Source organism: Halichoerus grypus, chromosome 14 (assembly GCF_964656455.1).
Source record: "Halichoerus grypus chromosome 14, mHalGry1.hap1.1, whole genome shotgun sequence".
NCBI lineage: Eukaryota > Metazoa > Chordata > Mammalia > Carnivora > Phocidae > Halichoerus > Halichoerus grypus.
The window spans coordinates 89,650,310-89,663,964 of NC_135725.1; the positions used below are offsets into that span (position 1 = coordinate 89,650,310).

At 45.8% G+C, this 13,655-nt stretch overlaps 1 protein-coding gene across 2 annotated transcripts in view; it reads right to left on the bottom strand.

Moving 5' to 3' along the window:
* Positions 1-12,706, bottom strand: part of MED27 (mediator complex subunit 27) — a 197,282-nt gene extending 184,576 nt beyond the window's left edge. The window contains exons 1-2 of one of the 2 annotated variants that reach the window (XM_078061941.1): positions 12,457-12,706; positions 9,871-10,015 (exon numbers count right to left, since the gene is read on the bottom strand). In XM_078061941.1, coding sequence (XP_077918067.1) covers positions 9,871-10,015; positions 12,457-12,659 — 348 coding nt within the window. In that variant the 5' untranslated portion in view covers positions 12,660-12,706. The remainder of the gene's footprint in view (positions 1-9,870; positions 10,016-12,456) is intronic. The other variant, XM_078061940.1, reaches the window with a different exon arrangement.
* Between the last annotated feature and the right edge of the window lie 949 nt (positions 12,707-13,655).

The following is a 13,655-nucleotide window of genomic DNA, read 5'->3' on the forward strand; positions in this document are numbered from 1 at the left end:
AATCAAAAGTTTTGGGTTCTTTTTTTCTCAGAAGGAAGGGCAGGAGGACGGAAGCTAGAGAAGTAAGCTGGTGCCAGATCATGAAAGTCCTATACCCAGACTGTTGATGGTAAATGGGTAACATGTCAGACTCTGTGCTAAACCACAAGAGCAGGATTCATGCACTCCTACAGCTGCCCTAGGAGGCAGGACCGTCCGTGCCGTTTACAGATCAGGAAACTGAGGCTAAGGCATCTGGCCAAAGGGCTGTCTGCTTTTGGACTCAAGCCCCTCAGCATGATGACTAGAATGCCTCCAAATGCCAGCTGGGGAGTTGGCACTAATCCTAAGAGAGATGGAAGAAACTGCTGAGGAGCAACCAATCAGATGCCTACATTCTCAAGATCCCCGGGGAGCTGTAGAGAGGAAAATAGATTCAAAGGGGTAGGAATGGGCAGGAAATCATCTGGGAGGCTACAGCATCGTCCCAAGCAATCACGGGGGCCTGGGCTCAGGCAAGAGCAGTCAAAATGGAGAGGAGAGAGTAAGAGGTTTTCAAGAGGTAGTATCAACAGATCTCGGTCAGCAGGTGTGAGGGTCTGGGCACCTGGCTGGGGCCCAGCACAAGAAGCAGGTTGGGGGTGAGGGTCAGGGGGCAGGATTTTAGTTCTGGACTCCAGTCTCACAGGCCTCAGAGTCTCCGAGTGCAGATGCCTGGCAGGCCCTTTGCTACATGGGTCTGATCTCAGGAGAGAGACCTAGGCTGGTGACGGAGTGAGGTGGCATCGGTGTGTGGCTGCCACCTGAAGCCGCAGAGAAGATGAGGCAGGCCAGAGAAGGCTCGTACAACAGGAGAGAAGCACTAATTATCTAGCAGCTCTGCCCCGGGCTCACACCGCCATGAAGAAGGGCAGACAAGAAAATAGGGAGGCGTAACATCAGATTCTTTCTGTACTTGTAATGATATGCTTCCGTCCCACCATCAATGTACATCTCGCCATGAAGAAAAATGATATGGGACAATTTCCCTTCTACTAAACATTCCTGGAAGAGAAGAGAAGAGAAAGTGCCCTTTTCAGGCTCTGGTCACAATCCACAGAAGGCTTTGGACAAACCACACCAACCTAATCAGCCCAGAAGAGGCTAATGTAAGCCAGCCAAGAAGGGAATCAAGATGAGTCCCCCACAGACAGAGTGACTCCTGGGGCAGGCGTGACACACAGGCAGCAGCCTCTGCAGCCTCCCAGGGCAGCTTCTAGAGAGAGTTCCTGTTCCTTTAGAGAAAAAAATGAGAGAATCACAAATCTGATTGCAGGCAACAATAAAATGGCAATTTTCAGAAACCACAACTAGTAAGCAGAACATGAAGATGTGGAATTAGGCCAAAGTCTTGGGATAGAAACCATTTAGAATTACAGGGGCATCACTTGATTTTCATTAATATTTACGCTTGGTGTGTTACAAGAGGCCACTGCTGTCTAGAGAACCTCTGGAAGGTAATTTTCCACAAGTCCTCCAGGCTGCTGCTCTGTTCTGGCATATCCTGAGGTGCATACACAATCGTTGTGCTTAAGAAACGTTACTGGACAAGAACTGCTCTTTTCCACTCCCCAGGTTACGCTTTCATTTCCAAAACCACAGAAAAGCACAACTCCACTGACTCTCCAAGCTAAAGCTGAAAAGGACCCGAGAGATCATCCCACCCAAGTCTTCATTCTAGCAGTGAGGAAGCTAGAACCCAAAGGAGTAAAGCCCCTGGCATAAGGTCACACAGTGAGCCAGTGGGCAGCCAGAACTAAATACTGGTCTCTCAAAACCTCTGTCCCATGCTGCCAAAACTACACGCTGCCTTTCAAACGCTTTACCAAAAATATGAAAAGGAGGGCGCCTGGGTGGCTCAGTCGGTTAAGCGGCTGCCTTCGGCTCAGGTCATGATCCCAGAGTCCTGGGATCAAATCCCACATCGGGCTCCCTGCTCCACGGGAAGCCTGCTCTCCCTCTCCCACTCCTGCTGCTTGTGTTCCTTCTCTCGCTCTCTCTGTCTCTGTCAAATAAATAAATAAAATCTTTAAAAAAAATTAAAAAAAAAATATGAAAAGGAGTAGGACTAGCTAACCCCAGTGAATGCCCCCAATACACACTGGGCACTGTTCTAGGTGCTGGGGTGGGGGGAGGGGCCCACGTGCGCATAAATAAACTCATCAGTCCTCACCGCAGCCCCGACATAGAAGCTGTTATAAACCACTCTGACTGAGGAGGAGGCTAAGACAGAGACAGGTTCTGTAACTTGCCCCAAATCATAAAGCTGACAGAGAAGGCTGGGGATTCAAACCCGAGAAGAGTCTAACCCCAGAGCCCGGCTAGTAATGAGCACCCAATTGACAAAGTGGGTAGAATCCAAATGTTTCTTTTCATACCAGCCTTTGTGTGCAAGCATTTTCCTAAAGAAACACCACAAGAAATCCCCGACTAGGCCACAAGAGTTTCCCCACGAGGTTAAGAGGCCTACAGACCAACCCGAATACTGAGCTCTGGGAGCACAGCCTTACAGAGTGCCCACGTGAGAAGGCTCCTCCCCTCTTTGTACAAATGGGCTGCCCTGAGCAATATACCACCCTCCTTGACCCATTCTCTGCAGTCCCCTCACTCCCTGTGGTTTCTCCCCAGGACCCTCACCCTGCCTTTGCTGCCTCTCAACTCCCACATGCCATCCTACCCTGTCCAAAACCCAGGGCTCCACACCAAGAGGTCAGCTACCCTCCTCCCCATCCCTTACCCAAGCTCCAGGTTCTATGAGGAAAGATCCCCCTCCCACTAGATCATATTAACGTGTGAACTATTGCCATCTACACTCAGGCTTCCACAGGGCAGAAAGGTGCTGACTACCTAAAAGAATCTCTGATTCGTAGAATTTCAGAAGAATATATCAAAATCAAGTCTGGGAAGCTGTGCAATAGAGCAGAAATCACTGAAAGATAGGCCAGCGCTGCCTGGAAGTCTGTCCTCGTCACTGTTTGTTAAGCTAACCCCAACTCTGTGCCAGGAAAGTGCTCACTTATATTACCTCATTTAGCCTCATGAGATCTTTCCGAAGTGGGTACAATGATCATCCCCATTTTAGTGAAGAAAAAACAGGTCCAGAGAGGTGAGCCTCCCAGCTGTCAGCAAAGCCAGGATGTAACTGGAGCGGTCCAGCCCTGGAGCCCATGCTCTTAACTGCTGAGCAATACAGTCGCTCCATAAATAAATACACACATCCACTGTTACCATGCCTGGGAATTACAACTACCATTTATAGGACACGCACTGTATGTGAGGTATCCTAAGGCATTTTATGTGCATTGCTTCATGTTATCTTCAATACTAGGATACAAATACTAGTGTTATCCCCATTTCACAGAGGAGGAAACTGAGGTCTTAAAAGTTTCTTTCTCACCTGCTTAAGGCACAGAGTAAGTGCAGCCTAACTCCAGAACTTACATGGAAGCCCAGACATTTCTCGCTATCCTTTTACTTCTGATTCCAACAGTTATCTAAAAATCCAGGAGATTGGTTTTGTTTTGTTGTCTTTTTCTGTGTTATTCTTTGTTCTTTTCATAATGGCTCCCACAGTATCAAGGTTTGGGGGTGGAGAGGGAGGAGAAGGGTATAGGGTTCAAGGCTAACCAGGGCAGAAACCCCTAGAGTCAAACTCGCTGCGGAAGAAGCCCGTTCTGAATGACCAGGGGCTATGACGGTTAGATGTCGGTGCAAGAACAGCCCTAAGAATGGCACCTTTGCAAAAATAAGGACCATCCCAAACCGGGCCTGGTCCTAGGTCATGATGACTAAGGTCGGGGGGGGGGGCATTTAAGTGATTGTCTCTCCTCACTATTTGCTTAATGAATCTGTAGTTCCCAAATGTGTAACAGAGAGAGGAACGAGGCAGGGGTAGGCCTGGTGGGAAGGAAAACGCTAGGAACAGAAATCAGGGATTGACAATACAAAGAGGGATAACCCCGGAGAGGCTGATAGGGTTGACTCTCCACTTTCCGGTTTTCTCAGTACTGCCAAAACGACAGCTGCCACACAGCACCTGACACCAGGTGCCGTAGCTCAAATTAGCCTGACTCAGTTGACTCCAGAAGGCTTCTATCAAGTCCCATCCCCTCCTAAGCACCGGCTGTCAACCCGGCTCTCTTAGAAAGGGCACATGGGTGACAAGTGTCGTAGATAAAACTGCTAACCTCAGCCCTCAAGAAGCTTATCATCAGTTCACCAACTGACTTCACCTGTCCTTCCAAATTACCCTTCTGGAATCCAGCCCTGGCCTCCATCACAGCATCTCAGAACTATTTCTCATCTCCAAGGAGTGCAACTGGATTTCTCAGTAATGGCCAAAAATGGAAATGTCCTTATCATACTTCACTAAAAACACAAGCAAGCAAACCACAAAAGGGGTTGTAAGTTAAAAATTCAACAGAAAAAGCTTTTATTTATTCTTCCATTCATTCAGTGATCCTAAAGGAATGCCTACTGCATACCAGGTGCCTCGCTAGGTGCTGGGGACTCCCAGCAGGGACCAAGACAGACACAGTACCTCTCCTCAGGGACGTAAAAGAGGACAGGGTCCCTAAAGGAAAAGGCTCCATTTCAAACAACCCCACCCGTGTTAGCTCCAAGACACAGAAACACAAGGAGCACCTTCCAGGATGGATCTGAGCAAGACGAAGGTCACAGTAACTTACGGCCATTTAAATTCTGGGAAGAACAGTTAGAGAGTTGGACTGGAGGAAATGCCTTCACACTTGCCAACTGAATGTTCTCGGAATAGAAAGCAGCTCTTTCTCTAATAAAACTGAAAAACTGAGCACGTAAAAACAAATCAGAGGCGGCGGTGGGGGCGGCGCACCTTCCTCTGGGCCCATATCCCAACCCCGAAAGAAAGGGACACTTTGGGGTCTTCTCTGCTTCAGAGGTCACCTGGGCAAGGCTGCAGTCCCAGCCGGCTATTCGGGCAAATGCACAAGCAGCCTCTACCACAAACAAGTGAAAAAATCAGAAATAAAAGTCGAAGTCAGAAATAAGAGCCTGGTGACAGGACACCAGAAACCTTCAGCAAGGGATCTTCGGAAGAAATTTCGCCTAGCCCTCAGCATACCAGAACATAAGAAGCCAGAGAATCTCAGACTGTCTCACAGCAAGGACAGCATTGATGCCAATGATTTCTGCCCTCGTCAAGAGAGCTTGTCATCCCTCTACAGAACAATTATCTATAGGTGCATAATAGTGAAAAGCTAAATTCTTCCCCCAATTCAGCGTGGAGAAAGTGCTGCTCACAGCAATTTGCCATCATTTCATTAGATTAGATTAATTTTTAAATGTGTTATCCTAAGAATTATGCCAACTACCATGTAATTAATATTCCGACTGACTTTACAAAAATTACAAAATCCCCTAAAGAAAATAATTAGTCATTAAGCATGAATGAGACTTTTCTATGGCCAATAGCACATAAAACAGAAAGTTCATCACATAATGGGTGGTATCAAAGCCTTTCCCACACTTCCTTCAATTCTTAGCCAACAGTGCGTGAAGCTGACATTGGCAAGTTACCCCAAACTTCACTTAACATATTAATGCACTTACTGGTTTAAACTCTGTGAGGGTAAAATGATGAATGATGAAAGCCTTAGCAATTAAAAAGCTCTTTTCATTTGTAGGAGAGGCAAAATAAACACATAAAATTGCTTGCTGCTTCCATAACCCCAGCTGGAAATTAGAATACTGGCTTATTTCTTGGGGCTACTTCTCCAGTTTATTAAAGAAATGTACATAAGGCATCCTCACCATTGTTTCCCTCTTTCCTTTCAAGGTTTTTATGTATTCTTGTAATCGACCTTAAATCCTTTCAAGAGTAAGGAAGGGTATAAATAAGTCATAGTCAAACAGGACATTATCTATCATAACGGAAATAAAAAACATGTTTTCCCTGCAGCCCATCTTCGAATAATTGGCAGGGGCCGCCTAGCCCCAGATCAGAGCTGTGAGCCCCTGCATGACCTCAGCAGGAAGGAATGCAGAAGGTGATTAGTGGTGTCTGCCTTGGACAAGAGCAATAGTTTGGGGACCCACGTACCACGCATTTGTCATCTCCATCTTTCAATAAACCATTACAAATTAGCAAAATGCATGCAGATTCATGAATAAAAGATAACGTAGCAATTGCTTCTAGGATGAATGTGGAAGGGGAAAAATGTTTTCTATAGTTGAAAACCTTAAGCCAAAATGGATTAAAGCATCAAGTTTAGAGGAAAGAACACTGACCTAAGTCAGGAAATGCAAATTCTAGTCTAGCTGTGAAGCTGTGGGCAGGTCAGTTCACTGGGCCTTAGTCTGCTCAGCTGCAAAATAAGAGCTAAACTAAACATCTCTTAATCGTTCTCTTTGTTTCTACTGATCAAGGGTACAAGCAGCTCTCAATGAACAGGCAGCTACTGTGCAGGAGCTCACCAGGCCAGGGACGTGACTTAACCCCCCTTCCCCCCCACCCTGGAGCTTTCACACTGCTCTTACAGGATTTACAAACTACTTTAATCTGTAGCATCTCCAGGACAAGAAGTTCCATAGAACACAATATTTCTTTTCCTTAATACAACCTCTTTTCCACCTTGGAGCAAGGGTAAGGATCAGTAGAAGGAACTTTTATTTTAATACGTTATTAAATTCGGCAAACAATTAAACTACCTTCATTCAACCTGAAACCAGTCACTTCCACTAGAAGTCCCAGTCACTCATGGTTTCTCAACTGGCCTAAGTCTTCCCTCCATTGAAAAGTCTCCATAGCATGACATATCAGATAAAGGGCTAGTATCCAAAATCTATAAAGAACTCATCAAACTCAACACCAAAAGAACAAAGAATCCAATCAAGAAATGGGCAGAAGACATGAACAGACGTTTTTCCAAAGAAGACATCCAAATGGCCAGCAGACACATGAAAAAGTGCTCAATATCGCTCGGCATCAGGGAAATCCAAATCAAAACCTCAATGAGATACCACCTCACACCAGTCAGAATGGCTAAAATTAACAAGTCAGGAAATGACAGATGTTGGCGGGGATGCGGAGAAAGGGGAACCCTCCTACACTGTTGGTGGGAATGCAAGCTGGTGCAGCTACTCTGGAAAACAGTATGGAGGTTCCTCAAAAAGTTGAAAATAGAGCTACCATATGATCCAGCAATTGCACTACTGGGTATTTACCCCAAAGATACAAAAGTAGGGATCCGAAAGGGTACGTGCACCCCAATGTTTACAGCAGCAATGTCCACAATAGCCAAACTGTGGAAAGAGCCAAGATGTCCATCAACAGATGAATGGATAAAGAAGATGTGGTATATATATACAATGGAATATTATGCAGCCATCAAAAGGTATGAGATCTTGCCATTTGCAACAACGTGGATGGAACTGGAGGGTATTATGCTGAGCGAAATGGTCAAACAAAGAAAGACATGTATCATATGACCTCACTGATATGAGGAATTCTTAATGTCAGGAAACAAACTGAGGGTTGCTGGAGTGGGGGGTGGGGTGGGAGGGATGGGGTGACTGGGTGATGGACACTGGGGAGGGTATGTGTTCTGGTAAGCGCTGTGAATTATGCAAGACTGTTGAATCTCAGATCTGTACCTCTGAAACAAATAATGCAATATATGTTAAGAAAGAAAAAAAAAAAGAAGAAGAATGTAGCAGGAGGGGAAGTATGAAGGGGGGGAAATCGGAGGGGTAGACGAACCATGAGAGACGATGGACTCTGAAAAACAAACTGAGGGTTCTAGAGGGGAGGGGGGTGGGAGGATGGGTTAGCCTGGTGATGGGTATTGAGGAGGGCACGTTCTGCATGGAGCACTGGGTGTTATGCACAAACAATGAATCATGGAACACTATATCTAAAACTAATGATGTAATGTATGGGGATTAACATAACAATAAAAAAATTTAAAAAAAATTCCTTTAATAAACTTAGGGTAACAAAAGATGAAAAAAATAAATAAATAAAAAATAAAACTAATGATGTAATGTATGGGGATTAACATAACAATAAAAAAATTAAAAAAAAAAAGAAAAGTCTCCATAGCTCTAGGCTATTCCAAAAACAACACTGCCCACGTGATACACCAACACAGTTTCTGTGTCCAAACACCAAAAAGCAAGACTTTCTACCAAGAGTCCAACCAGAAGTAAGTTGCACCATGCACCTACTGATCAGATCCCACCCAACCCCTAGATAAACTCATGTAAGGATGATCAACAGTGTCCCTGGGAAAACAAGGAGGCTCAAACAGGACAGCCAGATAGGGCAGTGTTATCTGTATAGGGCTGGACGAATCTCATGTCTGGCTGTGGTAATGAAATAATTTTTAACTGCCCTACATCCCCACCTTTTGGGAACTGCCTCTCCAACTCCAAGGAGCCCCACTTCCTGTGCTTCAGGTGATCTGCATCAGCCAATCAGAGAATCCCAGCCCTGGATTCAACGAACTGTTTAGTTAGATAAGGGCCACCTACCAAGCAGGGCTAAAATCCTCTTTCAGAGTCTGGCATGACATCAGGAGATCACCTGGTAAATAAGAGCCATGCAAATCTACAACTGCCAGGCCATCTTTTCCACCACTTACAACATCAGGCCAACCAAGGAAAGCAGACCTACAGAGAACAAGAGAGTGACAGATCCCCATACCAACTGGGCATCGTGATCCTCAAGACCAAATTGGTTTTCTGTCAACGGCAGCCCAGAGTTCGGGGGACAACCCTTACAGGCTAAATGTTTGTATCAGAGGTTCAATCACTTCTCCCTGAATCTCAGACATAGCTTCCAGGGTTCCACTTCAAACCAAAGTATACTAAATACTACTGAGAAGCTCAAAGAAAAAAATCTGCACACCAGAAAAACTCAATGCTCATCTCTCATCCAAATTAGAGGGGGAAAAGGACCAGAGAGAAGAGGGAAAAGATAATGGATAACTGGAGGGGAAGAGCAATTCACAACCAATAACTGTGAGAACAATGGTCTCCAGAGAGGCAGCAGTCTAATGAAAAAAGCTTCCCAAATCATTCCAAACACATATTCTAGTTCTTTATCAGCAGGGGAAAAAAAAAAATACACAACAATCCACAGCACCAAAACAAAATGAACTTGTCAGTAAACAAACTGTTTCTAGGCTTATGAGCCTATTACCCTTATTTTTAGACTACAGTTTAGTTTTCCTATTACAGCTATCCCAGGGTCTATGCCACAGGCCTGCTTGCTAAAGGAAACCATGAATAGCAAATTCCATGGAGCACATTTAGAACAATCTCCCCCAGATGTAGTTAGAGAGTAAAGAGTAATCGAACAAACAGTACTCTCATGATGTTCTTCCAGGGAGGACAGGGGAAGACAGTACAAGCAACATAAACAGTGTGAGTGGTTGAACATTTAGACCACCAGTCCTTAACCTTCTGGGGGTCATGGACTCCTCCAAATCTGATGAAAGCTAGGAAGTCTTCCCCAAGAGAAAAAAAAATGCACATACCCCCAACATTTTTTCATACGATTTCGAGGGGTTCATCAAAGCTGCCTCCCTAAACACGGTCTCTAGGTTAAATACACCTGATTTAGGACTTTTAAAAAAAATTAATTACCTGAGCATCATGACTAATCCTCAAAGACTTCAAAGGACTACAAAATAGCTCACAGAGAAATTATAAAACTTCCAACTCTGTAATCCCACCAAGAACAAAATCTGAATTTTGAATCAAGAACCAAAAAAAAGAAACAAAAACTTACCCTCACCTTCTGCATTTATGAAATGTTAAGAAAACTTGGATTTTTCTATTTCAGCTCCATTTCTGACATGTCTCCCTTACCTTGTTTGACCATTTATATGCTTGAAGGAGTTGACTATAAAGAGGAGTTTTGTCCTGCACAGGATCCAGGCTTAACAACCCACTGTTATGAAGAGGATGGTTCTCGGATGGCTTGCCTACCAAATTGCTCAGACGTTCCAGCTCACTGAAAAATAAATAGATAAAGCAAATAAACCTGAGTCCACTGAAACTCCAGGTTTTAGCCAACCACATTGGTCAAAAGCTGTTCTTCAAACTGTCCATCAGAAGTCTCTTAAGAAGAACTACTGTGAGGGCGCCTGGGTGGCTCAGTTGGTTAAGCGACTGCCTTCGGCTCAGGTCATGATCCTGGAGTCCCTGGATCGAGTCCCGCATCGCGCTCCCTGCTCTGCAGGGAGTCTGCTTCTCCCTCTGACCCTCCTCCCTCTCATGTGCTCTCTCTCATTCTCTCTCTCAAATAAATAAATAAAATCTTAAAAAAAAAAAAAAAAAAAAAGAACTACTTTGAAAGGTTAAGATCACAGACAATCAAGAAAACCCTTAAGTGGGAGCTTATCTTATTTTATTATTTTTTTAAAAGATTTTATTTATTTTTTTTGACAGAGAGAGACATAGCGAGAGAGGGAACACAAGCAGGGGGAGTGGGAGAGGGAGAAGCAGGCTTCCCGCGGAGCAGGGAGCCCGATGCGGGGCTCGATCCCAGGACCCCGGGATCATGACCTGAGTCGAAGGCAGACACCCAACAACTGAGCCACCACCCAGGCGCCCCCGGAGCTTATCTTATTTTAAAACCCAGCTCTATGGTGCCATTCTAAGGGAGGAAAAAAGTTAAGAGCATGGGAACCAGTAAGACTCCTAAAGTCAGGATTTAACAACTCAAATTATTCTCGGGGTAGGGAGGGCGACTTTCTGGAATTTTGAAATGTCGTATAACATTGCTTCTCGCTGAGAGTTTTCAGACCCACATACACATCATTACATTTGGCAGAACAGCAAGTACCTGAATAGATGATGATTATTTATCACTCACATAGAGATAGACTAGTACATGGTACTTCACAGATGGTAAAACTTAACAAAACAAAGAAGAGATAAAATAAACAAATGGAATGGGAAGACACCACCGAGGGGGCTGTGTCAAACATACTTCAGTCTAGCAGGAAAACTCTAGAGAAGCTTGGGAAAGTGAGCCAACAGCACAAGCACATTCCAGGAGCGTGTTCTGTGAGGCCAGTCTCTAACTGTCAACAAAAGACTCTCTAGGAACGCTCATTTTGGAATCTTCAGCCACCTTCTTCTTGGCACTACTGCATAAAGATTTAACAAGGCGACAGGGTAATATAAACTTTCTAGAATGGAGGAGGGTTATAAGATCCTGAACATCACCAAAGGGAGGAAACGGAAGAGAGCAAAGAACAGCCAGCGCATCTCCTCGGGCAGGGAAAGTATTAACTGGCACTGCACCAGAGAACAGCAAGTGAATGTGGGAGTTGAGGAGGGGTGTGTGATTTCCTGGCTTTCCACCAAAAAAGAATGGCAACTACTTAGGGAAAAAAATCAAAAGAGGCACCACCCATCATTTGGTCAGCACCTCCTCCTCCATTCTACCTCCTCCTTCCATCTGGTTACTAAGGAGACCAAGTTGGGGGGGTGGGGGTGGGGAATCCATCCATTCCAGAAATTACAGGATGACTATCTTACCAAATGCCTTTCCCTGCTAAGGTCAGTTCTGAGAAGTAAAAGGCAAAAATCCCGGAATTCCAACCTTCCCGAGAAGGGCTGACTCTCTTAAGGAAGGGAAGACAAGTTCAGAACGTAACCAATTAAAAAGTTCCTACTACCTGCTGGGCATTTCACAAACATCCTCTCACTTATTTCTTACACAACACTTAGAAAATAGAAGTAAAGAAAGTGACTTGTAAGAAAGAGAAAGAAATACACAATCCTTAACCCTAAAGGACCGCAAATTAATATGGGGGGGGGGCGCTAAACATAAGTGATTAAGATGGTTAAGCCTGAGATCAGGTCTCTCTAGAGGCAGAAACTGAACAGGAGCAGAGCGGGAGTGAAGTTCTGATCAGGTGGTTTGGGGGGGGCAGGGAAGAGGGAAAGATCCAGTCCTGTTCCACCGTGTTTGGAGGTGGAGTAGTGTGAAACCGATGAATTCCAGGTTCAGGGGCGAGGAACTGGTGCCGAAGAGACCAAGTGCGCTTGGGTTTGGGGCAGCGCGGAGCTGGTCCCGTCTGGTCCTATCTGACCAGACACGGTGGGGCACAAAGGGCCTACAGGGGAGAAACCTGCCAAGCGGACATGAGAAGTGGAAGTTCACGGGAAGAGCACGTCTCCGCGTCAGGAATGGAACGACCACACAGGAGGTTCAGGGCGGCGGGCGACAACCAGGACTAGGAGGCCAAGAGAAGGGAGACGAGAAGGCGGGGGTGGGAGACGAGGTGTCCCTGAGGAACAGGCATGGGCTTGGAGGGGAGGGAAAGACAGCAAGCGAGCAAGGAACTGACAGCAGCCCCTGGCTAGGAAGACTCGCGCGGGGTCGGGACAGGGTGGGCGCCGGACGGGTCCCCGACGGCGGCCCCCTCAGCCGGTACCTACTTGAGGTCCCGGTTGACCGAATGCAAGTTGTCCTGGAAGTGCGCAATGAAGGCCTTCTCCCGGCCCTCCAGCGTCTCCTTGTTCCGCATGCCATCCTTCAGGCAGTCGAACACCCGGCTCACGCTGGAGCGCAGCGCCTGGATGGCACTGATGGCCTGAGCAAAGGCCTCCAGGTTCACTCCGACACTTAGCACGTCCGCCATGTTGCCGCCGCCACAGCGGGTTCTCCAGAGCCGCCTTCGCTGCCTAAAGGCCGCGCTCACTGATGACGCAGGGCCCCGAAGGCCTCTGGGAAATGTAGTTCTCGCGGGGCCGGGCTGCCCAGGGGGTCAGTGCAGACGCTGTCCGAAAGAGGGTTTCCATTGAACTAAACGAATGAGCGGGCGGGAAAGCGATCTCCTAGATTTGGGGAAGTCAGGCTGCACTCTCGGTTTTCTTAATGGTGACAAAGAACTACAGAAAGTTCCCGCGTTTCCCCAACCTTCAGTGAGATCTTGGAAATACTAGGGAGAAGAATTACTCAGAGCAGAAAAGTGTCCGTGGAGCAAAGGATTGGATAAAATGAGTCCATATTGTTAAATAAATGAGAGGGAAGGAAAAATTCTTCCCTACAGTAGAATGTCAACTGATAGAAGTAGAAGAAATGATAGGAGGAAATTACTATTTGGCAACCATTAGAATAATAATTGATTCAGGTAGGAATCAAGGAATCAAGGAATGCTAAAACTGGTGGGTGAAGGTGTGAGGAGTAACTGGATATTTGCATAGTCTCCACGTATCATCCCACAAGACACTTATTAATTAAGAAGGGAAAAATAATGATCCAGCAACTTCACGTCTGGTTATATACTCAAAAGAAGGGAAAGCAGGGACTGGAACAGATACTTGCGCCCTCAAGTTCATAGCAGCATTATTCACAATAGCCAAAAGGCTGAAGCAACCCATGTCCATCGTGGGATAAATTCATAAGCAACGTGTGGTATATAAATACAAGGGAATATCTGTTCAGCATTCAAAAGGAAGGAAATTCTGACACCTGTTACAACATGGTGAACCTTGAGGACATGATGCTAAGTGAAATAGGCAGTCAGAAAAGACAAATACTGTAGATTCCACTTATGAGATACCTAGAATAGGCAAACCCATAGAGACAGAGAGTAGAATGGTTGGTGCCAGGGGCTGGGAGAAGGGGAGAATGA